The 26644-nt window shown below is 36.6% G+C and overlaps 1 protein-coding gene across 12 annotated transcripts in view; it reads right to left on the bottom strand.

Moving 5' to 3' along the window:
* Nucleotides 1-26644, bottom strand: part of HDAC9 (histone deacetylase 9) — a 1049156-nt gene that overhangs the window by 944803 nt on the left and 77709 nt on the right. For all 12 annotated transcript variants that reach the window (XM_070787186.1, XM_070787187.1, XM_070787178.1 and 9 more), the window contains exon 2: nucleotides 22175-22294. In XM_070787186.1, coding sequence (XP_070643287.1) covers nucleotides 22175-22199 — 25 coding nt within the window. In that variant the 5' untranslated portion in view covers nucleotides 22200-22294. The remainder of the gene's footprint in view (nucleotides 1-22174; nucleotides 22295-26644) is intronic.

Below are 26644 nucleotides of genomic sequence, written 5' to 3'. Positions count from 1 at the left end.
AAAATCCAACTTGGACCAGAGAACATCCATCCTCCTGCTAGTCCAGTGCCAGTGGCAGATGCTAATAGTTCACCTGCTCCCTGTAAGCTGCCACAGAAAAATCTGCCATTTTCTTGGAAAATATCAGGAAAGTCTTCTTTGAAAGCTTTCCTGTAAAGAAGGTACAAGCTTTAACTTCTGGTCTCAACCCACTGGTTAAACAGAAAAATTCATCTCCATACTGGTATACTATAAATTTGTACCACTGTCTGTGGTGTTGGGCTGCTTGAATTTACATCATAGTTTTACCCCTAACTAGATGCACACTAAAAAGTAATGTTCAAAATTCTCCAAGCAAGGCTTCAGCAACACCTGAACCGTGAACTTCCAGATGTTCAAGCTGGTGTTAGAAAAGGCAGAGGAACCAGAGATCAAATTGCCAACATCCGCTGGATCATCAAAAAAGCAAAGAGTTCCAGAAAAACATCTATTTCTGCTTTATTGACTATGCCAAAACCTTTGACTGTGTGGATCACAACAGACTGTGGAAAATTCTGAAAGAGATGGGATACCAGACCACCTGACCTGCCTCTTGAGAAACCTGTATGCAGGCCAGGAAGCAGCAGTTAGAACTGGACATGGAACAACAGACTGGTTCCAAATAGGAAAAGGAGTACATCAAGGCTGTATATTGTCACCCTGCTTATTTAACTTATATGCAGAGTACATCATGAGAAATGCTGGGTTGGAAGAAGCACAGGCTGGAATCAAGATTGCCAGGAGAAATATCAATAACCTCAGATATGCAGATGACACCACCCTTACGGCAGAAAGTAAAGAAGAACTAAAGAGCCTCTTGATGAAAGTAAAAGAGGAGAATGAAAAAGTTGGCTTAAAGCTCAACATTCAGAAAACGAAGATCATGGCATCTGGTCCCATCACTTCATGGGAAATAGATGGCGGAAACAGTGGCTGACTTTATTTTGGGGGGCTCCAAAATCACTGCAGATGGTGACCGCAGCCATGAAATTAAAAGACGCTTACTCCTTGGAAGGAAAGTTATGATCAACCTAGATAGCATATTGAAAAGCAGAGACATTACTTTGCCAACAAAGGTCTGTCTAGTCAAGGCTATGGTTTTTCCTGTGGTCATGTATGGATATAAGAGTTGGACTGTGAAGAAAGCTGAGCGCCAAAGAATTGATGTTTTTGAACTGTGGTGTTGGAGAAGACTCTTGAGAGTCCCTTGGACTGAAAAGAGATCCAACCAGTCCATCCTAAAGGAGATCAGTCCTGGGTGTTCACTGGAAGGACTGATACTGAAGCTGAAACTCCAATACTTTGGCCATACTGATGCAAAGATACTGATGCAAAGAGCTGACTCATTTGAAAAGACCCTGATGCTCGGAAAGATTGAGGGTAAGAGAAGGGGACGACAGAGGATGAGATGGTTGGATGGCATCACCGACTCAATGGAAATGAGTTTGTGTAAACTCTGGGAGTTGGTGATAGACAGGGAGGCCTGGCGTGCTGCAGTTCATGGGGTCACAAAGAGTAGGACATGACTGAGCAACTGAAGTAAGTAAGTGAGATGCACAACCTTGGACATGTTATTCATGTCTCTGAGACTAGTTTCTCATCTTTAAAATGGGGAATTTAGAAAATAACACCTACTCTATAAGCTTTTCACTATGATTAAATGAGGTACCATATAAACAGCACTTGGCACACTTAGAACTTAAAATATAATAAACACTCAGTACACATTCATTACTATTCAGCAATACATGATATTCCAGTCTGACAGAGGAAGCAACCCAGGTCCAGAACGATCAAGACACTTAGCATATAGAGATCAAACATCACTTTGTAACAGTAACCATGCTTTCATTATGGGGAAAAAACACTCAAAATAATGACTGAATTTTTCATTGAATGCAAGTGTCACATTCACTCCATTGATTCTAAATTATTTATTTGTAAATCAATGTACACTTTGAGTTTATAAACTGGAATGATGGGGCAGAACATTAGACTCATAGTTGAGATTCAACAATCTTAAACATAAGAAAATAAGGGAGTTTATAAACACACAGAAAAAAAGGCCTTTTTAAAACATACAAATATGTATTCTCACATATCCTCATAACAATTAATATATAAATGAGATTAATTTGCCTCCTTCCAGAGTAGAAGAACTACAAGTTTAGTTTTCATAACTAAATAGACAGTATTTCCTTTTTTAGAAAGTACATGTCATCTCCTAAATGTAAGAATTTTCTATTTTTTACTTCCTCCTGCTCTTTTGTTTCTTTTAATAGTAGTTCTCAACATTAGTTGAGAATTTCAGGGTTTTTTTTTTTAAGCTCTACAGATAAGTAAACACAAAGCTCAAACTGAGAATCACTAGCTTACCAGATGTCTTTCAAACAAGTGATGAACATCTTTGCCTTGACTGCTATCTGTAAATTGTTTTTGTTATTTTTTTTACTACAAATCATCATTTGGCTTACTCTTGAAAGTCAATCTTGACTTTCTAAACAAGTTAGTTTTATTTCCCTTGATACTAAACACTTTTGTGAGAGTTCCATTCTCTTAATTTGCCTAATAAAGTTAGGTGAGAGTTCCATTCCATTAATTTTCCCAATAAAGTTAGGTGGGATAAGTTATGTAAAAAGACCACACAATACCCAGCATTCAATTATAGTACTAGAAAAAAAGAAGGACATACAGGGTATAGTTTAGAGCTCTGCAGTATTTTTTAAGAAGTTAGGTATGATGTTAGTATTTGAGTTAAAATTATAAATTAATGACAAAAGTACTATGATTTCTTGAAAACTGACACAAGAAATAAAACTGTATGATGTTAAAATATTTGATACAACCATAAAGTTATTCTGAAATTTTTTATATTCAATATATGAAACCTTCAGGTAAACATACTAGATTCAGACATCAATCCTAAAGTAAATCTGTCCTGAATATTCATTGGAAGGACTGATGTTGAAGCTGAAACTCCAAAACTTTGGCCACCTGATGCAAAGAACTGACTCATTTGAAAAGACCTGATGCTGGGAAAGATTGAAGGTGGGAGGAGAAGGGGACGACAGAGGATGAGATGGTTGGATGGCATCACCGACTCAATGGGCATGAGTTTGAGTAAACTCTGGGAGTTGGTGATGGACAGGAAGGCCTGGCATGCTGCAGTCCATGGGGTCGCAAAGAGTAGGACTGAGCAACTGAACTGAACTGATGGAATAATGAGGAGAAAGAACAAGACAAGCATGGGAAACTTGACCTGGTTAAACTGACAGTGAACAAAGTACAACACAACATATCCTCCAAAGGCAATAATTTTATTTCCTAGGTTATATAATAGTGCCCTTTTTTGTGTACCCTGTGAGAACAGTGGAATGAAAGAGTTTCAGGCACTCTGAGAGGAAGTGGAGGAGAAAGACACACTCAACAGTCAAGACTCCTCACTCCTCATTTACATGTTTTCTGTCCTTTCAATATCTTAGTTTATAAACTGTTTACATGACAAAATATTGAACTACATTGCCAATCTTCCTACCCTACCATAACCTTTCTATAGAGTAGGACTCCTCTACTCGGAAAAACATAAGAGTATGGTTAGAAAATGGAATCCAACAAGGACCCTAAGGATTTGAAACTAAATCAGGTTCACAGATACAGGTAACAGAAGTTAAGATAATATTTTGATCTGTCTCCTTCAAGCAACTGAAGTTATTAAGGGGAATCTTACACAGAGTAGAAAACATTCAGCATTGAAACACTGGTTCATTCACCTATTTAAACAATTGGGGATTTTCACAATGAATCATGTGTTGAATGACTGGCAGCCTCAAAGAGGGATAAGATACAGTACCTGAAAGTTTTAATGAGGGTTGGTCCTTGGCCTTCTGTTCTTTTCTCTTTCTTTCACCTTTTAATTCATAAGGTGATGCTCACTAATTTGACGTCTCTTCAGATGATTTTTAAACTCCTCTGGTCCAACTTCTTTTCATCAACTTTACCCTCAAGCTAGCCATGATAACTACTTGTATCATTAACAACACAAACTCTAGGTGTGAGGTACCTAGATCCTGGTCCTAGATGTTCCACTCTATTTACTGTGGGATCTTAATAGAGCAAGGTACTTAACATCTCAAATCTCAATTTCCCCACCTATAAAATGGGAATAATAATATCGACCTCAAGAGTTACAAAAAGAATTCCATGAGATAAACACAATGGTAAAATCTTGGCTAATGGAAAGAACTCAGCAAACATTAGCTATCTTTTCTATCAATATCCCTCATTCCTATTAATTTCAGCCTCATTCCTGAACATCAAAATTAGCTTTGTTACTTCCTACTATGTTTTTCTGTCTTCTATCCTTTACCATATCCTGGATATTCCTCTTTTGAAGCATTAAAAAAAAAAACCCTAACTCTCCCATTTTTTTTTTCTCATTGATGCCTGTGTGCAATATTTATAGAGTATACAGAGGTCCAGCTATCATGTTTCTAAATTTTTTTAAATTATAAATCAACCTATCACCTGTTAAATAAATACGTTCTACACTCCCATCTTGAAAAACTATACCTTAGAAATGCCCTAGAAGAAGAGGTTTAAATTTAGATTTATCAGGTGCCTCTAGGTTCTGGACCAGAAAGTCTGAGCAAAAGGGAGAATCAAGGCCTAGACTTTGAACCCTGGCCTCTACTTCCAGCCACGACCCACCTCCTTTCCCCACCTCCACACCTCTGTGGGTTCTCTTCCCACCAGTTTCCCTTACAGCCATCTTTGAAAACTTACCCAACCATCAAGGACATTTCAAACACTTCCTTCTCCAAATTTCCCTTGAGCCAGGTATGATCTCATCCTCCTCTGAGTATCCAGATTATTTTGTCTCTATATATTCTAATGACACTAATGGCATTTTGTCTTGCACTTTTATCATTACCTATGTGTTTGTCTTCCTAGTTAAAGGCAGCTTCTAATCCATCAGTGATTCTCTGTGCTCAGTGTTAACAGCATGTAAAAACCTACTGATCAGCCTTTTAAGAAAAAAAAAACCCTCTGAGCTCCACCCTGAACAAAGCAGAATGTGGAATGAAGAAGCAGGCATGGTTATTTTTTAAAACTCTACTGCTAATATTGAGTTGATAAGAGCTATATAAAGTTATATATTCTTTGGGCTTCCCAGGTGGCACTAGTGATAAAGAACCTGCCTGACAATACAGGAGATGTAAGAGACACAGATTCAATCTCTGGGTCAGGAAGATCCCCCAAAGGAGGGAATGGCAACCCACTCCAGTATTCTGAAAAATCTCATGGACAGAGCAACTTGGCAGGCTACAGTCCATAGGGTCACAGAGTTGTACATGACTGAATGCGCCCCATATATTCTTTGCAGGGCAAGGTCTATAAACACATTCTTCTGAATTGAATTTAACCTAATCCATGTTTTTCCCACTGCAAAACACTTTCTGGTCCACAGGCTGCATGTAACTCTTAGACTTACTGAAAAAAATTACCAGTGCTGAAGAATGATGGTCACTTATGCTCTAGAATTATGCAAAAGGAGACATACACAGAATTAATATTATTCTGGATCAAGTTGTCTCCTTTACCTTTATCTCTGCATTTATTCTGTATGGTACATCTTATTGACAACATAATGCACTTCTTAAAGGCATGGTCAGCATGTTATTCCTAATATTTAGCATAATATGTGGCACACAATGGGCATGAAATAAAAATTTAATGAATGGGTGAATGAATAAGCCAAATGCATGGATAGAAATTACAAGCCAGCAGGAATTCAGAAACTATTTCAGTTGTTTGGTAGACTGAATAATGACTCCCTTAAAAGATATCCACCTCCTCATCCCTGGAACCTGTGACTATTACCTCAAATGGCAAAAAAAAAAGGAATCACCGATGTGATTATTTTAAGGTGAAGAGACTAATCATATGCATCCTTATAATAGGGAGGGAAAGGGAGATTTGATATACACAAAGGAAGAGACAGCAATGTGACCTCGGAGGCAGAGGATAGAATGATGCAACCACAAAGTAAGGAACGCTGGTGGCTGCCAGAAGCTGGAGGAGGCAAGGAACAGATTCTTCCCTAGAGCCTCCGGGGAGACGGCCCCTCTGCTTACACCCCGACTTCAGCTCAATGAACTGATTTTGGACTTTTGCCCCCAGAACTGTAAGTGAATAAATTTCGGTTGTTTTAAGCCATCAAGTTTGTGGTAATTATAGCAGCCACAGGAAACAAACACAAGACAGAAAACTTATATCCAGAGAGGTAAATGACTTTTTCCAAAGCCCCAAGTTAGGGCAGAACTGGGCTTTTGATAGAGATTTCCTGACTCCTTCAAGTACTCTTATTTTTTCCATTTTACTATGCTACCTGTTACATATTTAAAAGCCCACAGAGGCCTCTAACTCTTTGATTTAAATCTGAGTAACAATTAGAGCCTCATCTATGACCACAGAATGGAAACTGTAAAAATTATAAATCTCTCATGCCAATCTTATCAGCAGCTTATCTGGTTTAACAACAACAACAAAAAAAGTCATCTGACAAACTTGTTGCTAATATCAGGTCCAAAAAGATACTCAGGACAAATATTTCACTAAACCACATGTAATCAATACGTGCTCAATCACTAAGTCACATCTGACTCTTTTGCAACCTCATGGACTGTAGCCCACCAGGCTCCTTTGTCCATGGGATTCTGCAGGCAAGAATACTGGAGTGGGTTGCCATTTCCTTCTCCAATGTAATCAGTATACAACAATAATGGTGGGGGTGGGAGAGGCACTCACATTGGGAGTGGGATAGAGCAGGAAGCTCTATAATACACTAAGAAAGAGGAAAGATGTAATTCCATTTGCTCAGAAGTGAGCAATACTGGAAACTGTATTAGAACCTGAAAATGGTAGTCTTTCTCATCAGTGTGGAAAGAAACTATACACACCAGAGTTTACAGAGACATTCACAAAAGGGTAGTTTACAAGTTCAAGTTGAGCAAAAATTACAAATTTATGTGTAATAATTCTAAAAAAACACTAGATCCTTTACTATGTTTTTTCACAATTATACCTTTTAGGTACCAATATAACAGTCATGACATATTTTCCAAGCAAGGAAACTGGGACAAAGAGAGATTTAATGAATAACAGAAAGATGACAGAGGTAACGCCTGTTTCCAGAGCTTATGTTTAAGTCTCTGGGCTTTTACTAGTATATTCAAATATGGATTTTGATCATTTCTCATTAATAGATATGGTAACAAAGTATTCAAAGAGATATGGGTCTATTTAGATCTGATGAGCGTGAACTTTTTTTTCACAGGAGTTGTGGGGAGGGGTAGAGAATACTAAAGAATACAAAGAAGGCAGAAATATCAAACGTTCTTGCCTCAGACATTGGTTAAGAGCATATAACCACAACAGGATATAAACATTTCCTTAATGATCCTACAGTTATAACAAGCAAAATAAACAATCGCACCTTCACATGTCCCTAGTCCCTAAGGACCTCAGGTTTACCTCATAGTTTAAGAATTAGTCACTCATTTAGACTGGAGCAAATCTCTATGGATTCAGGCAGTTCGCTATCACCTAACGTGTTATAGCACTGTTGTTGGTGGATGTTACCCCACAGGAAGCTGGACCATTGCATCATTCAGGGTAAAGACATACTTGTTATGCATGTGACAAAGAAAAACCTACCCTAAGACGTCCCACAGAGAGCTGTGAAAGACATGCAGTGCTTGTCTGTTCCACATCTGTTCTTTTCATGATCTTGAGAAAATGAACATTCTTACAGATATGAAAGGAACCCTGTATGACTAGGTATGTGCCAAAGTAAGACATCACTCTGTCCAGCAAATATCATACTGCAACACTGTCAAGCCAAAAACATCTTTAATGGAGACACAGACAGTTTAAGATCCCAATTTAATCTTTATGAAGACATTACCTATTATATTAACATGCTTATAAGTTAACCATTTTAAATAAGAAGAACTGAAAACTTATAGATTGAAAAGTCTTAAGGTTTTAAACCAGTTGTTTATACATACTGTATATGAAGTGCTCAGACATCAAGGACATAAAAAGTTAAGTGTTAATAATACAGTAAGCAAAAATTACATGAGTTTTTAAAAGTTTAAAGGAAGATGATCCAATAAATTGTAAACTAACTTTAAAAAATCTCCTGCTTAATCACAACTCAAAATTCTTTTAACTTTTTGTTTTCTTAAAGAAAAAAGAAATTTTTCTGTTTTCTTAAAGAAAAAAGAAATTTTTCTATTTTCTTTTCTTAAATATACTATGCATTTTTTATAAGGAGGGAGGTAGCTTATAAGTAGGAGAAGGCAATGGCATCCCACTCCAGTACTTTTGCCTAGAAAATCCCATGGATGGAGGAGCCTGGTAGGCTGCAGTCCATGGGGTCGCTAAGAGTCGGACACGACGGAGCAACTTCCCTTTCACTTTCATGCATTGGAGAAGGAAATGGCAACCCACTCCAGTGTTCTTGCCTGGAGAGTCCCAGGGACGGGCTAGCCTGGTGGGCTGCCGTCTATGGGGTCACACAGAGTCGGACACGACTGAAGTGACTTAGCAGTAGCAATAGCTTATAAGTATTGCAACAGAGAGAGAGGTCGAAGGTACTAAAACAAAAAAAGGATGCATCTCTACTTCTACCACTTTGCTAGCTAATGCCATCCCAAATTTAGAGACTTTTCTGCCTTTAGGGAACTCAGCGTGTGACTGCAAGTCTTGCAAACAATAAGCACCCTACCGCAAAGTTTATTTTTCAAGGGACAGACAAGCAACCCTAGAAAGAGAAAAAACATTTCAATGCATAGAACTAAATAGAGGAAAAGAACATCTCAAAATCATCATTCAGAAGTAAGGAGAACAGAAAGTCAACAAATGAGCACATAAGAAGAAATGAAGGGAAGGGATATGATTTTCCAGAGACTGAGCAGCTTGGTTTTGCTCAAATGTTTTCAACAGCTTCCCCACCCTCCAAGACAGTACCACCATCATCAGCCTCCTCTCAAAGCCTTTCATTCTTCACTTGTTTGGTTCCATTGATATGCTAGGCAGCATACTAGAAGATTTTTTCTCTTGGGCTGTAATTTGTGGACTCCTGGTTTGATTCTCGTTTGTCTGTCTAACTGTCTTCTTTCTTTCCTCTTTTATCAATGAGCAAGAATCTGATTCCATTTAATTCTGTACAAGGAATTTTTATTAATGTAGTCAACTACTCTGAATACTTATCAAGGAGAATGAGAATAACTGATTTACAGGATCTCTAGTATTGATTCACTTATGTTTCTTTGGTTGAACTTGTACAGCTTTAAATATTATCATTATTATTATAAAAATACTATATTTAACATCCTTATAACCAGTTTGGAGTAATTCGTTTGTAAAAGATCCTTAAGGAAGTACCTTCATCTTATAATAAATGATTTTGGATCTTGTTGAGACTTAATATGCTAGTGTCATATCAATTTTCACATCCTCAATAGGGCACTTTTATTTTCTGAGGCAGACAGTAGGACTTGGATGGCTGTATATTACTGTTTATGAGCCTTATCCTTTACTGCAAATCAAGTGTTTATTCCACTCCTGAACTTAATTAGCAGTAAGTAAGCAACTAGAAGTAACATAGCCAACTACTTTATTTTATATCAAAAGAAAAAAAAATCAGAAAGATGCCCTTACCTCTTACAGAGCTATTACTAAGACAATGTCCAGCATTAAAAGATAAGTTCCATAATTGACAGAGGTAGCAGATGTCAGAGGAGCCCACGAAGGCTTCACAGAACCATCAAATTGGATTCATATCTTGAAAGATGAACAAAGACATTTCCCAAGATACAGAGAAGTGGAGAGTATTGGGGAAAAGCACTCTCAGCAATTAGAAAGGTGCATTTAAAGGTCTAAAGGCAGAAAAGCAGGACCTGTGGAAGGCACACAGCTCCATGTGGTGATCAGAACAGAGTTCAGGGCTTATTCAGGAGAAAGAGGAAGATAAATCTGGAAAGGGTACATACACAGGTATACATCAGGTAGGGGTGATGGACAGCCACTGATAATTCTTAAACAGGGCAGTGACTTGATTAGATTTAGGCTGAAGGAAGCATAATCTCATAGTAGAAAACAGACTTGCTACCAGGAAGTTCAGAGCCAACTCCATTCCTTTTCTGCAACTTTACAGAACCTGAGTATATGTAGTAAAGGTGTTTATCCAATTTTTCTTTCTTTATTTCTTTTCTTTTTCGTGTGTTTTATTTTTTAAACTTATTATTAGATCCCAAATCCTGTTTGGAGTTAGGCAGCATAAAAGAAAAAGAAAGGTAGGAAGGCAGATGGCTAAGCGGATTATCAATTCTTCCAACAGAAGGGAAAATGAACTCTTCTTTGACATGTTTTATTGAAATTCAGAAATTCAATAACACTCATTATCTAACACAAGTTATGGTATATATTCTTTTTCCCCTATCTATAATTGGCTTCCTGACTTTTCCTACTAATTGCTAGGTCCTTTAACTGAAATACAATTACCTTTAAAGTCTGTTTACCTATATACTGTTTCTCTTTAAACATAAAGCCAAAATAAGATACGTTCACTCAATTCTCCATTAAAAAATTAAGCACAACCTACCAACAGTATTCTTCACAGAGCTAGAACAAATAACTTCACAATTTGTATGGAAATACAAAAAACCTCGAATAGCCAAAGCTATCTTGAGAAAGAAGAATGGAACTGGAGGAATCAACCTACCTGACTTCAGGCTCTACTACAAAGCCACAGTTATCAAGACAGTATGGTACTGGCACAAAGACAGAAATATACATCAATGGAACAAAATAGAAAGCCCAGAGATAAATCCACACACATATGGACACCTTATCTTTGACAAAGGAGGCAAGAATATACAATGGATTAAAGACAATCTCTTTAACAAGTGGTGCTGGGAAAACTGGTCAACCACGTGTAAAAGAATGAAACTAGAACACTTTCTAACACCATACACAAAAATAAACTCAAAATGGATTAAAGATCTAAACATAAGACCAGAAACTATAAAACTCCTAGAGGAGAACATAGGCAAAACACTCTCTGACATACATCACAGCAGGATCCTCTATGACCCACCTCCCAGAATATCGGAAATAAAAGCAAAAATAAACAAATGGGACCTAATTAACCTTAAAAGCTTCTGCACATCAAAGGAAACTATCAGCAAGGTGAAAAGACAGCCTTCAGAATGGGAAAAAATAATAGCAAATGAAGCAACTGACAAACAACTAATCTCAAAAATATACAAGCAACTCCTACAGCTCAACTCCAGAAAAATAAATGACCCAATCAAAAAATGGGCCAAAGAACTAAATAGACATTTCTCCAAAGAAGACATACAGATGGCTAACAAACACATGAAAAGATGCTCAACATCACTCATTATCAGAGAAATACAAATCAAGACCACTATGAGGTACCATTTCACACCAGTCAGAATGGCTGCGATCCAAAAGTCTACAAATAATAAATGTTGGAGAGGGTGTGGAGAAAAGGGAACCCTCTTACACTGTTGGTGGGAATGCAAACTAGTACAGCCACTATGGAGAACAGTGTGGAGATTCCTTAAAAAAATGGAAATAGAACTGCCTTATGATCCAGCAATCCCACTGCTGGGCATACACACCGAGGAAACCAGAATTGAAAGAGACACATGTACCCCAATGTTCATCGCAGCACTGTTTATAATAGCCAGGACATGGAAGCAACCTAGATGTCCATCAGCAGATGAATGGATAAGAAAGCTGTGGTACATATACACAATGGAGTATTACTCAGCCATTAAAAAGAATACATTTGAATCAGTTCTAATGAGGTGGATGAAACTGGAGCCTATTATACAGAGTGAAGTAAGCCAGAAGGAAAAACACCAATACAGTATACTAACGTATATATATGGAATTTAGAAAGATGGTAACAATAACCCTGTGTACGAGACAGCAAAAGAGACACTGATGTATGGAACAGTCTTATGGACTCTGTGGGAGAGGGAGAGGGTAGGAAGATTTGGGAGAATGGCATTGAAACATGTAAAATATCATGTATGAAACGAGATGCTAGTCCAGGTTCAATGCACGATACTGGATGCTTGGGGCTAGTGCACTGGGATGACCCAGAGGGATGGTATGGGGAGGGAGGAGGGAGGAGGGTTAAGGATGGGGAGCACATGTATACCTGTGATGGATTCATTTTGATATTTGGCAAAACTAATACAATTATGTAAAGTTTAAAAACAAAATAAAATTTAAAAAAAAGATATGTGCACAAAAAAAAAAATTAAGCACAATATTACAGGCACAAAGATATATATATATATATATATATATATGTAATTAAAAACCATGAAAACAATGCAAAAACAATTGTCACAGCATATACTCTTATTTTCTTAAAGCAGTTTTTAAAATATCTCTAACTATAACGCTTATTTAATACAACATATAATGAGGGAAGACAAGACTTTAAGAAGAATTATTTCACAGTCACTGGATTAATAATTTATTATGACAGTATGCGCTAAATGATAGTAACATTTCCAAAATGTCCACGTCCTTGAACACACTGGGCAAACATCTGGGGTCCCAGTGACAAACCAAACAAGTACTACAATGACGTGCAATATTTTTCCTATCAGATAGAGACTTTTAAAAGAGAGGTTCAAGGTAAAATTTTGACTTTGCCTATTTGCAAAGCAGTCTTAGATCTCCAGAAAGCACTCAAAATCTCAAGATCAGAAATATATTTAAGTCATGACAAATCAGTTTATCTACATTTTCTAAGACTTCCTTAAAAATCACTGCAGATGGTGACTGCAGCCATGAAATTAAAAGACGCTTACTCCTTGGAAGGAAGGTTATGATCAACCTAGATAGCATACTAAAAAGCAGAGACATTACTTTGCCAACAAAGGTCCGTCTACTCAAGGCTATGGTTTTTCCTGTGGTCATGTATGGATGTGAGAGTTGGACTGTGAAGAAAGCTGAGCGCCAAAGAATTGATGCTTTTGAACTGCAGTGTTGGAGAAGACTCTTGAGAGTCCCTGGGACTACAAGGAGATCCAACCAGTCCATTCTAAAGGAGATCAGTCCTGGGTGTTCTTTGGAAGGAATGATGCTAAAGCTGAAACTCCAGTACTTTGGCCACCTCATGCGAAGAGTTGACTCATTGGAAAAGACCCTGATGCTGGGAAGGATTGGGGACAGGAAGAGAAGGGGACGACAGAGGATGAGATGGCTGGATGGCATCATCGACTCAATGGACATGAGTTTGAGTGAACTCCGGGAGTTGGTGATGGACAGGGAGGCCTGGCATGCTGCAATTCATGAGGTTGCAAAGAGTCGGACAGGACTGAGTGACTGAACTGAAGGAAACCTTTCTTTAGAATCATGCCAAATAGTGAAACAGTGTAGCTGTTAGAACATTCAAGTTCTTGTTGTTAGAGGGTACTCACCAGAAAATGGGCATAATATGTATAATGTTAAATACTATGTTTCCTTAACTAGTTTATGGGATTCCCGGGTGGCTCAGTGGTAGAGAATCCACCTGCCAATGAAGGAGACATTGGATTGGATCCATGGGTCAGGAAAATTCCCTGGAGAAGGAAATGGCAACCCACTTCAGTATTCTTGCCTGGGAAATTCCATGGACAGAGGAACCTGGCTGCCTACAATCCATGGGTTGCAAAAGAGTTGGACACAACTTATTGACTAAAAAACAGCAACAACTCGTGTATAAAAATCATGTCAGTAACAGCTGAAGACTGCAAAAGAATCATGCCAGTTTATCTGAAATTACAGTGAGAAAGAAGTAATATTCACAATTCTTAATGTTTACTTATTGAGTCACACTTTTAAACACCTTCATAGTTTAAATATGATGATGAAAATCTAAGCCAAATAAGCCATGGTTAATAAATACTTGTTTTACATTGATCTTTTCATGAATGCAGTTACAAAACAACGCTGAACTTTTTGAAGATACATATGCAAAATTGGGTACATCTGCAAAATACACATGGACAGCCTTTTGTTTATAGGATTATGTGGACATTTATAGAGTATTTTTTTCCTCTGGGTACTTTGGAGCTGGCTCCTCAGAATACCAAAGAATGTGTGTGTACATGTGTGCCCATGTGTGATTGTTTTGCAACACTACAATGATTTTTAGGGATTAGAATTATGTAGGGCTACATATGCTCCAATAAATAACACTCAAAATGTTTTACCTTCTGTGATTTTCTATTTATTTCTTAATTTTTAACTGTCATCTTTTGAGAATGGCAAAATTATTACGGCAAATTCTAACTCCAGAGGAAATTCCCCAGCTCAGCCAGTTGCCAGTGGAGCTATAATATCAGTAATGAAGAGAAAGTTTTCTTAGAAGTTAAAAGTCTGGAAGAAAAGGTTAATTATGTAGAGCTGCCTGACAAGCAACCATCTATCATAAAAGGAAAGAGCTTTATATAATCAAGTGTCCGAAAGTTATCATGAAAAAAAATAGACTTCAAACCATTTCACAGAGTATCTCAGAGTTTTCTACTTCCTCTTAATCAAAACAGATTTTAAAGAAAAACTCATCAATAATTTAGTCATGAGTCTTTCATTTTGGACATTAAAGTATCTGAAGAAACAGAAACCAACACACAGAACATGCATTGATAAAATACATTGATTGTAATTTGTAAAGATAAGCATGACAAAATTAAACCCGTAGTAAATGCCTCACCTATTAGAAACTCAGAATTTTCTTGTTCTATATAGCAAGATGGTTAGACAGCATCACCAACTCAATGGACATGAATCTGAGCAAATCCCAGGGATAGTGAAGGACAGGGGAATCTGGTGTGCTGCACTCCATGGGGTCAGAAAGAGTCGGACACGACTTAGCAACTGAACAACACATAGCAGGATAAAAAGAACCAAGAAAATCCCATACTGAGAAGTTTAGATTTAGCAATAGTACAAGAATGAGTCACTTAACTGTGAAGTTGCAGTGATTAAAAAAAATAAAACAATATTTAATAAAATTTAACATGAATTATTTCTCTCTTATACTATACTCTGTGATCAAATTCTCTTACAACAAACTTCAAGGGAAAATTTTATTTCATTATCTTAGAATATTTTTTTGAACACTACTTGAAATAGATAATTAGCTGGGAGCCTGAAATTATTTTAGTTAAATCAAGATTACTGTAATAAGATTTAGCCTGTATTTCATTAAAAAGCCAACTGATCAGATGCATCTGGGGAAGCCATAACCTTGATTTGTCTACAACTCTATTTCATTTGCCATTCATTTTTTATGGTAACTCATTGTGAACAAATTGAAGAAAAACGTACCCACTTGGACATTATGATATTTGTTTGTAGCTTTGTCCTGGTTTTAGTTTCCTACTTAATGACTAAATGGCACCACAGTGGGTAATGCACTGGAGTAAAAGTGGTGAATCATTAAAGACTTCGTAAATTTTAAAAACAGGGGCAGGCCTTCTGGGCCCCATATGCTTCTAGAAAACCCAATGTTGTGCTGTATTAATTGAACCGTGAAGCTTTTATTAGTGCTCTTTAAAAATGCTTGCAGTGAAGCTTTTATTAATGCTTGCCCTCAAATTGTTTATACTACTTAGCATTTCCATAAGATTTTTTTATTTCAAAGAACTTTTTGATCATTAATTATATCTACTCTACATTTCTATAAGAGAACTCAGCTGTTTAGCAAAATAGAGGCATGAAAGTAAAACTCAACTAATTTTTGCCTAAGGTTTGCCACAGAAAAAAAGAAAAGGAATATTAATAGAATATAAGATCTTTCCACAAACCTTTAGTTTGTATAAATAGCCAGGTCTCTCTCAATAAGGTGGATAGTTGTTATAAGTGTTCCCACAATGGTGGAGAAAACAGAAATGAGCCACCTATATGCAATTGGCTTTGAAAACTAAAATTACAGGACTTAGGAATACAGTTACTATAGTAACTCTGCCAACCAGACTCACCGAGAAGCCCATGAAGCCACAACATTATGAAATCCCAGGGGGCATGATGCCTATTGTGTTCTATGTCTGGAAAATTTCTTTGGGTGGATTTTCATCAAAATTACATTATATACATTCAACTCATCAAAATTAAAAGTCACACTGGAATCACTCCAGAGCTCATACAGCCTAATTTATTTACTCTTAAAAATGTTCAGACTCAAATCATGTTTTCTATCACCTTGGGATCATTCTAAAAATTTGATCTGGGTTAAATAATTAGAAATTTGTTCTGAGGAAGAAAAAAATGTATTCTACCTATAAGAATCTCTTTGGTTCATCTCCACGTAAAAACTGAATGTCTTACTAGCAGAGAAAACATTAAGATTAAGATCTAGAATTTCAGAATTTCATTACAAATTATTACTTCCTCTAGTTTTCAACAGTACTAGGTTTTTATGTATCAGAAAGCAAAATAAGTGAGCTATAGCTTAGCATGTCTTTTTTTTTTTTTTTTAACAGTGCTGGGGGGAGTGGTCAGAGAACCTGTATTTTTGACAAGAACATCAGATGATATTTATTACCTGACATGTTTGGAAAACTCTAGGTTAGATGAGCCCTAAAGTCTTCCCTTCTGAATTTTGGCAATCCTGATAAAAATAAATTACCAGAAATGTCATACAGACTGCTATACAGAAGAAATTAACTTCTGTTCCTATAATTATTAAAATACTTAACACACTGAATGGACCAAAACTATTTACACTTCTGTCTCTCTTACTAAAGGGTCTGTCCATAAGGGTAGAAACCATGATTTTAGTACTGTTTGTGTCCCCACTGAATAGCACACTGCTTAGTACAAAATACATGTATGAGAGGGTGAGTGAAAGTCACTCAGTCGTGTCCGACTCTTTGCGATGCCAGGGACTATACAGTCCATGGAATTCTCTAGGCCAGAATACTGAAGTGGGTAGCCCTTCCGTTTTCCAGGGGATCTTCCCAACCCAGGGATCAAACCCAGGTCTCCCGCATTGCAGGTGGATTCTTTACAATCTGAGCCACAAGGGAAGCCCAAGAATACTGGAGTGGGTAGCCTATTCCCTCTCCAGCGGATCTTCCCAACCCAGGAATCAAAGTGGGGTCTCCTTCATTGCAGGCGATTCTTTACCAACTGAGCTATCAGGGAAGCCCAAATACATGCATAGTACGTTTTGAATGAATGACTGTCTTAATTGCATCAGCTAGCTGCCAGTCTCATGCAGGTAGTCTTTTCTCCATTCAGATTCCTCAGATTCCAAAAGCAATGCCCAGTGCTCTAACGTAGAACATTATTGGGGAAGCAAGATTAAAATAAAAATCAGTGTATTCCATATTCAGAAATCAGTATTTATTGTTTGACTGAGTATATGATTGAGACAGTAATATTTAGTACTTGATAGTACTCTTGCCTGGAAAATCCCATGGACGGGAGAGCCTGGTGGGCTGTTGTCTATGGGGTTGCACAGAGTCAGACACGAATGAGCACCTTCACTTTCACTTTTCACTTTCCTGCATTGGAGAAGGAAATGGCAACCCACTCCAGTGTTCTTGCCTGGAGAATCCCAGGGACGGGGGAGCCTGGTGGGCTGCCGTCTATGGGGTCGCACAGAGTCAGTCATGACTGAAGCAACTTAGCAGCAGCAGCAGCAGCAGAGAACTTCTATGAGAAGTTTGTCAATACCTGAGGAAAATAAGACTTACACCATCCCAGAACGAATTTTCAAGACAAACAGAAATACTTTATCTGAAATACAATAAAGAATTTCTGGAACAACTGGAGTGAGACTATTTTTCTGGTGTACAATAACTCCTTAGAGCCCTTTACAGAACAAAAGCAAAATAAATGGATGGTGATTGCATAAGACCAATTTAATTCTTTTTAGACAGGTTTTTTTTTTTAAGGAGATGTGAGAAAAACACTTTTTCTAAGTCAAACAATTAGGTTACTTCTCACCAGTAGAATATATATGGCACCGTGAGATACAGGCTAATAGTAGCTGAAGAATGTTTTAATGTTTGTAGCTAGAACATTTTCCTTTATATAAATGCAAAGTGCATTTCAGGTCTCTCTGATCGCAGTTTGTATTTGGAATAAACAGAAAAGATTCCCACCGCCTGATCCATTTGCTATGACTTTCTTCAATTTAGAGTTCATTCATAAGAACTTTCCAAACATAACTGATTAAGACCTCTGTATAATGCTGCTCTCAGCAGACCAGATGTATTGATAAGAAAGAAAGTCCATAAGAAAAATTTTAATGACTCTAAAGTCAAATGAGCTTCACTTGGTGACTGTCTCATTTATCATCCACTCTTCTTCTAACTGAACAATTATCATGACTGGCAATAACCTCCTCAGCGAAATAGCAGCCTCAAAGGACATTTTCATATTACAAAATCAGTACTCTTGGGGGAAGGGTATGCTGATTTCAGTTGTCAAATATTACCAATAGTAAGCTATGTTAGGTATCTGTAGGATTAATCCAAGTATTTGGTATTATTTTACTTTGTTTTTTTGAAAAGGAGTCCAGTATATTTGATCATCTTATTATATATTACATTTACATATAGGAACTCTGAGTCTTTATATAATGCTACAAATTGAGCATAAGAAGCTGAATTTGCATGCTACTCACTCCTTCTCTATACACACCTTAAAACATGGATTCACATCCCCTTCTTACACAAACAACAGTCTATGCTGCACAGACAGTAAGATTTCTATTTAACCCTAAACTCCTTTAATAATATGTATTTTTTCTCTTTCAAAAGTTAGGTGCATGCATTCATCTGTTTTCCTTTTCTCTTTTACCTCACAAAGTTTAGTAAATGTTACTTCTGACCATCTGTTCCTTACATGTACACTTCGTTTCTATAGCTTTTTTGCCCAATATACTTTACCTCTTAAGCAGTTACCTCAACAACAAAAATGTCACTCCCACATTCTGTTCCACACATCAGATGAGAAAATTAAGAGTGGAATAACCCTTACACTGATCTCTCAATAAAAACTCATTACTTTTAGAATGAAATTAGATGTAATACAGACATACCTGAGAAATGACCTAAGATGTCCATAGATCACATTAAAGCATCACCATAGAATTTCTCACCTGTTTGTCTTCCTGCCATTTGTTCCACTTTTTTTTAACCAGGTGAAATTTTTAAATATTTATTACATTGTATCAATTCTCCTTTTCAAATAAGGTGATCAAAATATTTCTGTATTCATTCATTGCCAAGTATATACCTTTAAACAGGCCTTGACCGGCTAAACTGGGAATCTAACGGCTTACAATAGTGTTCTAACAGGATTGTGTGTTTCACGTTAAAAATAAGAGGGTCCAGTTTTAAATTCTGCCATTTGCAAAACATGAATGGACATTAAGAGAATTATGCTGAGTGAAATAAGTTAAAGAAACAAATACTGTATAATATCACTTACATGTGGGATCTAAAAAGTACAACAAACTAGTGAATGTAACCAGAAAGAAACAGACTTACAGAGAAAAAACTAGTGATTACCATGAGGGAGAGGAAAGGGGAGAGAGGCAATATACAGATACAACTCGTCATATATAAAATAAGCTACAAGTATATATTAAACAACATGGGGAATGTAGCCAATATTTTACAACTATAAATGGAAAGTAATCTTTAAAAATTGTGAACCACTATATTGCACACCTATAGCTTACATAATATTGCACATCAACTATACTTCAATAAAAAAAGAGAAAATAAGTGAATCCAATAACTATTTAAAAGTTAAATTTTATAAGTTGATTTTAATTATAATTTGGATCCAAAAAGTTCCCATATAGTTTCTTCCTTCATTAGCCTTAATGAGATCTGTATTTTGTGTCCATTTCAAGATTACAAATTCAGGTAGAAATAACAAAACTACTTTCTCATGGTTCTATCTGGCCTGTCATTCTCTGTGAAGTAAAAGTGGGAGGTAAACAAACAATGTGGAGAAGACACAGGGAAGATGAGTAGAGAATAAAGAGACATAGGCAATTTTATAAAAATATATAAAAAGTATAGTTTCTGGTCTTAAGAATTAAGGGCACTCCCTGTATAAATTCTAAACAGTAACTTGAAGAAACGGAGTAAGTTTTCTGCCACATCTGTACCTAGCCAATTTGTTCCTACTTCTTTCAGTATGTTTTTTAATGATTCCAGCACATTCTACCACAAGAAAAAAAAGTTTGACTATGGCATTTCTAAATTAAATGTTTCTTTTAAATTATGCTAATTTTGGAACATTAAATTTATATATAAATAAATATATATACTCCCATTGACAGAGAAAATATACGTACAGTAAGTCCCCTACATACGAACCTTAAAGATGTGATATGTGTGCCGGTCCCTGTATGCCTAAGGTACTGTCCTGTAAGATTAAAAATGTTGTACTTTTCATGCATCTTATTTGTGTGAAAAGTATTATAAACTTATTACAGTACAGTACCATACAACTGATTGTGTTAGTTGGGTACCTAGGCTAACTTTGTTGGACTTACTAACAAACTGAACAAAGGCACTCTTGGAATGGAACTCGTTCATATGTAGGGGACTTACTGTGATACATATTTTAAAGGTAATACACACATATATAAGATGCAAATATCGTTTTAAGTTCAACTCAATAGAAAGGACTGTAATTCTATACTTAATTGTGATAAGTAATGCAGGTCACACAGAGGGCTGCCTGAGAGGGTAGGGGTGTGGGGCCAAGAGTGCGTGGGGAGCAGGCAGAGGTGGAGGAAGGAACAGGCATAGCAGGCTAGACCGGTGCTTCGAAAAGTGTAGTCCCAGGCAGCAGCAGCATCACCTAGAGAAACCTGTAAATACTGCAATTCCTGGGACACACCTAAGACCTGAATCAAAAAAAAAAAAAAAATGGGGAAGTGGCTTCATTTTAATAAGCCCTCCCACTGATGCTGAAGTTTGAGAACCCCTGAGCTACAGGGACTCAGATATAAGAAGCCTAGGTAACTTCATCTCTTATTCAGATAATAATGCCAATTATAAATCATGACTGTGACTAAAGATTCTGGAATATCTTTACTACATCATTTAGAATGAACAAATACAGTTAGCTCTCCAATAATTTCTAGATCCAAATTCAACACAGAAACTGGCAACTTGCTGGGGATGTGGGGAAGCCTGATGAGACACTGAAATTCTAGAGCAGCTGATCTGGGTGTGGCCAGCCCTCCACAGACTGAAAATCTTGGCAAAAGATTTCCCTTTATAAACTGAGTAAAATATTATACTATCTTCAACCTCAGGAGTTGGATAACTGAAGGATACCAATATGTTGAAATATTTTTAAAGAATACACAGAAATAAATACTCCCATAATGATCCAAACAGAAAATTCTTTTTAAATTTGTCTATGTTTAACATGTGATATCTGAAGCTATTCCATCACTCTGAAGATTTGGATCGTGTTTGTTCCAAAAGTGACACCCTGTTCCTGGAGAAATGGGTGTTGGCTGTGCTGATCACAACACTACATGAGCCACACATTAACTGGCTCAGAGGAAGCAGGTGTTGAGATTATAATTAAATATGTATATAGGAAACAGGAGTGGCAGCAAAGAAGGGTGGGGAAGAAAAATATCCTTCCTGTGTGTCACAGAGATGGAAGAGGAGTAAATTCACAAGCTGACGTGCAAAGCCCACGACACCATTTAAAAAGCATTCAGACAGGTATTTGGTCAGAAGACTATGGATGTAGACTTAGATGCCTACGTCATATTTAATAAATGTTTATAACTTCATACAATTCACCCCAAATGTTACATTTGCAGCAGAAGATTAAAGTCTACTGCTCAGATAACAAAGCAAATGAAATTAATTGCCTGGACTGCAAGCTGGTTATGTAATAGAGGATGGGCTATAGAACACAGTTCAAAATTCATTATATTGACCAAACTTCATCAGGAAAAAAAAGTCATTTCACAATTTAAATTGTTTAACTTGAAGCAAGACAAAACATCTTTCATACTAAATTTGTTTAAAGTTTAAAAAGCAACCAGACTGACCGGACCGCACTGGTGAACTCATCATGGGAATAAGGAGAAGGATTGATGGGCCGAGATGCAGACTCACAGCCTTCACTTAGCTGGCAATGCTGGTCCACGAGAAGCTGGTCTAGGCGGAACCTAGAATGTAAGAAAAATGCCTGTGTATTATACACATTACGTCAAGCCAACAGGAAAAGAAACATAAGAGGACCAGCCTTGAGTTTCAGTTCAGCCACAGCTCGACGGAGAGTCTCTGAGGTTCACACATCAACCTCCCAGGTTTCTTAAGTCTTCATTTATAAAAGAGCAAATTTACCAAACCAAAAAATATTCAAACTCTAAAATAAAATAATAGATGTGGAAGGAATACGTGAAAAGCACTTCATGTTATTGTTGTTTAGTCGCTAAGTCAAGTCCGACTCTTTTGCGACCCCATGAACTATATAGTCCACCAGGCTTCTCTGTCCATGGGATTCCCCAAGTAAGAATACTAGAGTGGATTGTCACTCCTTTCTCCAAGGGATATTCCCAACCCAGGATTGAACCTGAGTCTCCTGCGTTGGCAGGCGGATTATTTACCACTGAGTCACCTGGGAAGCCTGAAAAGCACTCCATGTAATTATAATTAGTTTCTTATTTACAATTATAACTAATTTGTTGTTATCATTATTACAGGAATTTTTAAATGTTAATTAAATTTTAATTTTAATTATAATCAGTATCTCATTATACAGTATTCTTAATTATTACTGTTACAGATTTCCTTCTAAAGGTAAGGACTTCTTGCCAAAAACACTGTAATAGACTAAAAAGAAGTGTAACAAATACACTGTAAACTACAAGGGTGACAGAAAATTCTCACTACCATTTCCATTTCTTCTTGAAGCCTTTTGCAATCTTGTTCCAGCCAAAAGTAATAATAATCATAGTCTTTCCAGGAGTGGCACTTACAGGATGGACCTCTTGAGAGGAATTTAAGGGACTTTCTGTTTTTAATTTGAATATACTCTCACTTCTAGACATTGCAGCAAAGAGCAATAGGAAGGACATTTTCCCAACAGCTTACTGGAATTTCAAAGTTTAAAAAATCAAGAGGAAAAAGAAGCTCTTAAAGTTGTACTTAATGAGTTTCTTACTAAAATAGTATATCCCAATTGCACTATTTTTATAGACAGTATGCTGTAACTCTGAAAACCGTACATCTTTTTATCTTGAAAATCCAACATATTTATTGTGACTCGTTTTCCAATCAGTATTGTGAAAGTGTTATTACTATTTTTGTCCAAATGTATAAAGCAGATATAAATACATATTTCCCTTGAAGAATCATATAACATCACTAAGAATACCTATAATACTTCAAATGGTCTCAAAATAGAAGTATGATAGTTATTAAAAATAGGTAGTGTAATCAATTCTAACAGGCTAATTCTTACCACATCATTCATGCTGGATATACATTATGATTTAGAAACAATAAAATGCATATTTTCATAAATCTCCTTCAAAAATTTATACTGATGTGCTACTTTATCAGCATCATTTAAAGAATCTTAATTTCCAGGTTGATGAGAAAGCAGTATTTCTACAAAAAAAGATGAAAAATGAAGAGCAAAAAATTTGATTTCTGTATCAGCAAATAGACAGTGGCTTCCAAATAAAAAGATGTCAGTATTATATTTTTAATGCAATGACACCATTTGTATAGTTCTTTAGTTACAAAGTACTTTTAGACATAGTACCATGTTTTACATTATTTTTGCATCAACCATGCTAATGGATACCTATAACTCCCTTCGCTATCCTTATAGGTGAGAAAATTGAGATGTCATATGCTTCATAATTAAAAGGTAATGAAGCAAAGTGAAAGTTAAAATTGAGTGAAATCTGAATTTATAGACTACCTAAAATTGATGACTGTGGACTTTGAGATTTTTGACATTTTAGTTTTTTTACATTGCAATCTAAAATATTTTAAAATGCTCTAGATACATTCTTGATTCTCAATAGCACAGTTTGATTTCAAATAAAAAATAACAAAAAGCAAGGGACAGGAAACTTTAAGAGACTGTAAGTGAAGCAGCATTGGAAGGTACTTTCCTTCAAAGGCATAGTTACTCTGTGTTTTAAAAAAAATTATTTTAAATCTATAATGCCACTTTGTACAATTGATACTTGTATACTTCAAATAAAACTCAATTTAACCAATAATTTCCAAAAGTTAAACATACATGCAAAGCCAAAGTTTTGCTACTTGTCCCAAAATCTAAGATTGAAAAGATGTTTCTATTTCTACACACTTCTGCCATTTATTTCCACAAACACATATGACAACTGTCCATGGCCATTTATCAATACATAATTGTATCAATACATAACTGTACAATTTTATGTTCAAAGCTCTGGCCTTAAGGTGCAAAGTGAATCTCAAGTGGAAATATGAATTTGGTTTCCAAAATACCATCATTAAATACCTTTCAAAAATGTAAGCTACTCTCTGTGCCATTCAACCTTTTTAATAACTGCCTAGTCATTACATATTCTTCTAACATTATGAAAGCTTTGCTATCTAAACACTGTTAAAAGAAAATTAACATGCATTTCTATGTTGATACATACTAGTTTCCACTTATGATATCTGCATTTCCGACGAGCCACATTAAACCAAAGTTACCACAGTAACTATAGCTGCATAACTGAAATATGGCCATTTAAAGAGCTCTCCTAAAATATTTCAGGGATATGGGTACTCTACACGTATATGCATATGGGGTGTGTGTGTCTGTGTGTGTGCATCAGAGCCTCCATACACTTCCCTCTACTCATGGACAACAAGATCAGTGGATGAGTAGTCCTATTCACACATTTTAGGGACAAAATTGATTCAGAATTTGGCACAAATTAAGACTATTTTTAGTTGCCTGGAAAAGAAAGAAGTGCCAGTGGGGGAATATTTGTCAATGAAAAAGAACAATTTATTCTTAAATCTTCCCAAGTTTCTTTATCTAAATGGACTGCAGAGAAACAGACTATTTCTTAGAATAGGGAGGTTTTCCCCTACAATATTAGTCATTCTTACAATAAGTCTGAACTACAAATAATAGGAAACTGACCTTCATGTGAGTAGATAAGTGAAAAAAAAAGAATAAAGTTATGCTGATTATTTGTGAATACAGATTATTAAAGCCGATACAGAACTACTGCCTTCAAGTAATAGTTTCAATTAACTAGCACCTTAATTTGTCCATGCTGTAAAAAATGTATACACACACGTATATATGCACACTTAAGGAGATAATTAATATAAGCACAGCAAGAGCAAAATTGCTGCTATAAACCTTTTCCCTATTGACAGCCAAGAATGGTTATTTTCGGTCAACTATATTCCTTGAGGGCTTCCCTGGTAGCTCAGTTGGTAAAGAATCTGCCTGCAATGCAGGAGACCCGGGTTCAATTCCGGGTTGGGAAGATCCCCTGGAGAAGGAAATGGCAAGCCACTCCAGTATTCTTGCCTGGAGAATCCCATCCCAGAGGAGACTGGCAGGCTACAGTCAATGGGGTCGCAAGAGTCGGACACAACTTAGCGGCTAAACCACCACCACCATATTCCTTGAGGGACCTGGATCCACAATAGGGAGTTAAGAGTCTGCTTCAAAGAAGACATCTCTGACTACAAGTTGGTCAGCTGCCTGCAAATATATCCGTGCTATTATCCTGGGATAGAGCACAGGGCAACAGCCCAAGGGGATGACATCTTGCAATGCTTTAGCCTGCCTGTGCAGCCAGGGAAAGAGGGCATTAACACATTACACTGACCCAGCCCACACTGTGCTTATCAGTAACATTATTGTGGAGGTGGTTCCATAGATCCTCAAACTATTCCACCTGCTTTCCATAATGTTCTATAATGGGCAAGTTAGCAGAGCTTTACAGATCACACAAAATTTGCACAAGGATTATTTCCTCTGATCTTCACAACAGCCCTGGAGTATACTAAGCCATTTTTATCCCCATTTTATAGATGAAGAATTTGACGCTTAGAGAAGTTTTGAGAATTTGTTCACAGACATGCAGATGACAAATGGGAGGGCTGACCTTCTGCCTTTTAGCCCACTCCTCTCTGTTGCATCACAGGGAATCACAGGCTGTTCTAGCAAAGCTGCTTGAATATCAAGACTCTATCTACCTAGTCTCACAATTTCAGTACTGACTCACTGAGTTGCAGATCTTTACTTAAGAACTTACCTAGTCATTGAACAGACTGAACTCAACAACCAATGATGATAAATAGTTACAATAAATGTCTACAGGAATTCTCACAATATAAGCTTTCAGATTTGACTAAGATTTCATCTTCCTACCATAATCTTTATTTTGATTTTTAAAACTATAACCTAAGCTTCTTATTATAGTTTTTTTTTTTTTTCTTTTGGGCAATTGGTATTAGGAAGAAGTGGAATGATTTTGTAGTCTATGTAACTAATAAGA

This window comes from Bos indicus, chromosome 4 (genome assembly GCF_029378745.1).
Source record: "Bos indicus isolate NIAB-ARS_2022 breed Sahiwal x Tharparkar chromosome 4, NIAB-ARS_B.indTharparkar_mat_pri_1.0, whole genome shotgun sequence".
NCBI classification, from domain to species: domain Eukaryota; kingdom Metazoa; phylum Chordata; class Mammalia; order Artiodactyla; family Bovidae; genus Bos; species Bos indicus.
Note: the sequence above shows the minus strand (reverse complement) of the source record. Positions and strands in the feature narration are given on the sequence as shown.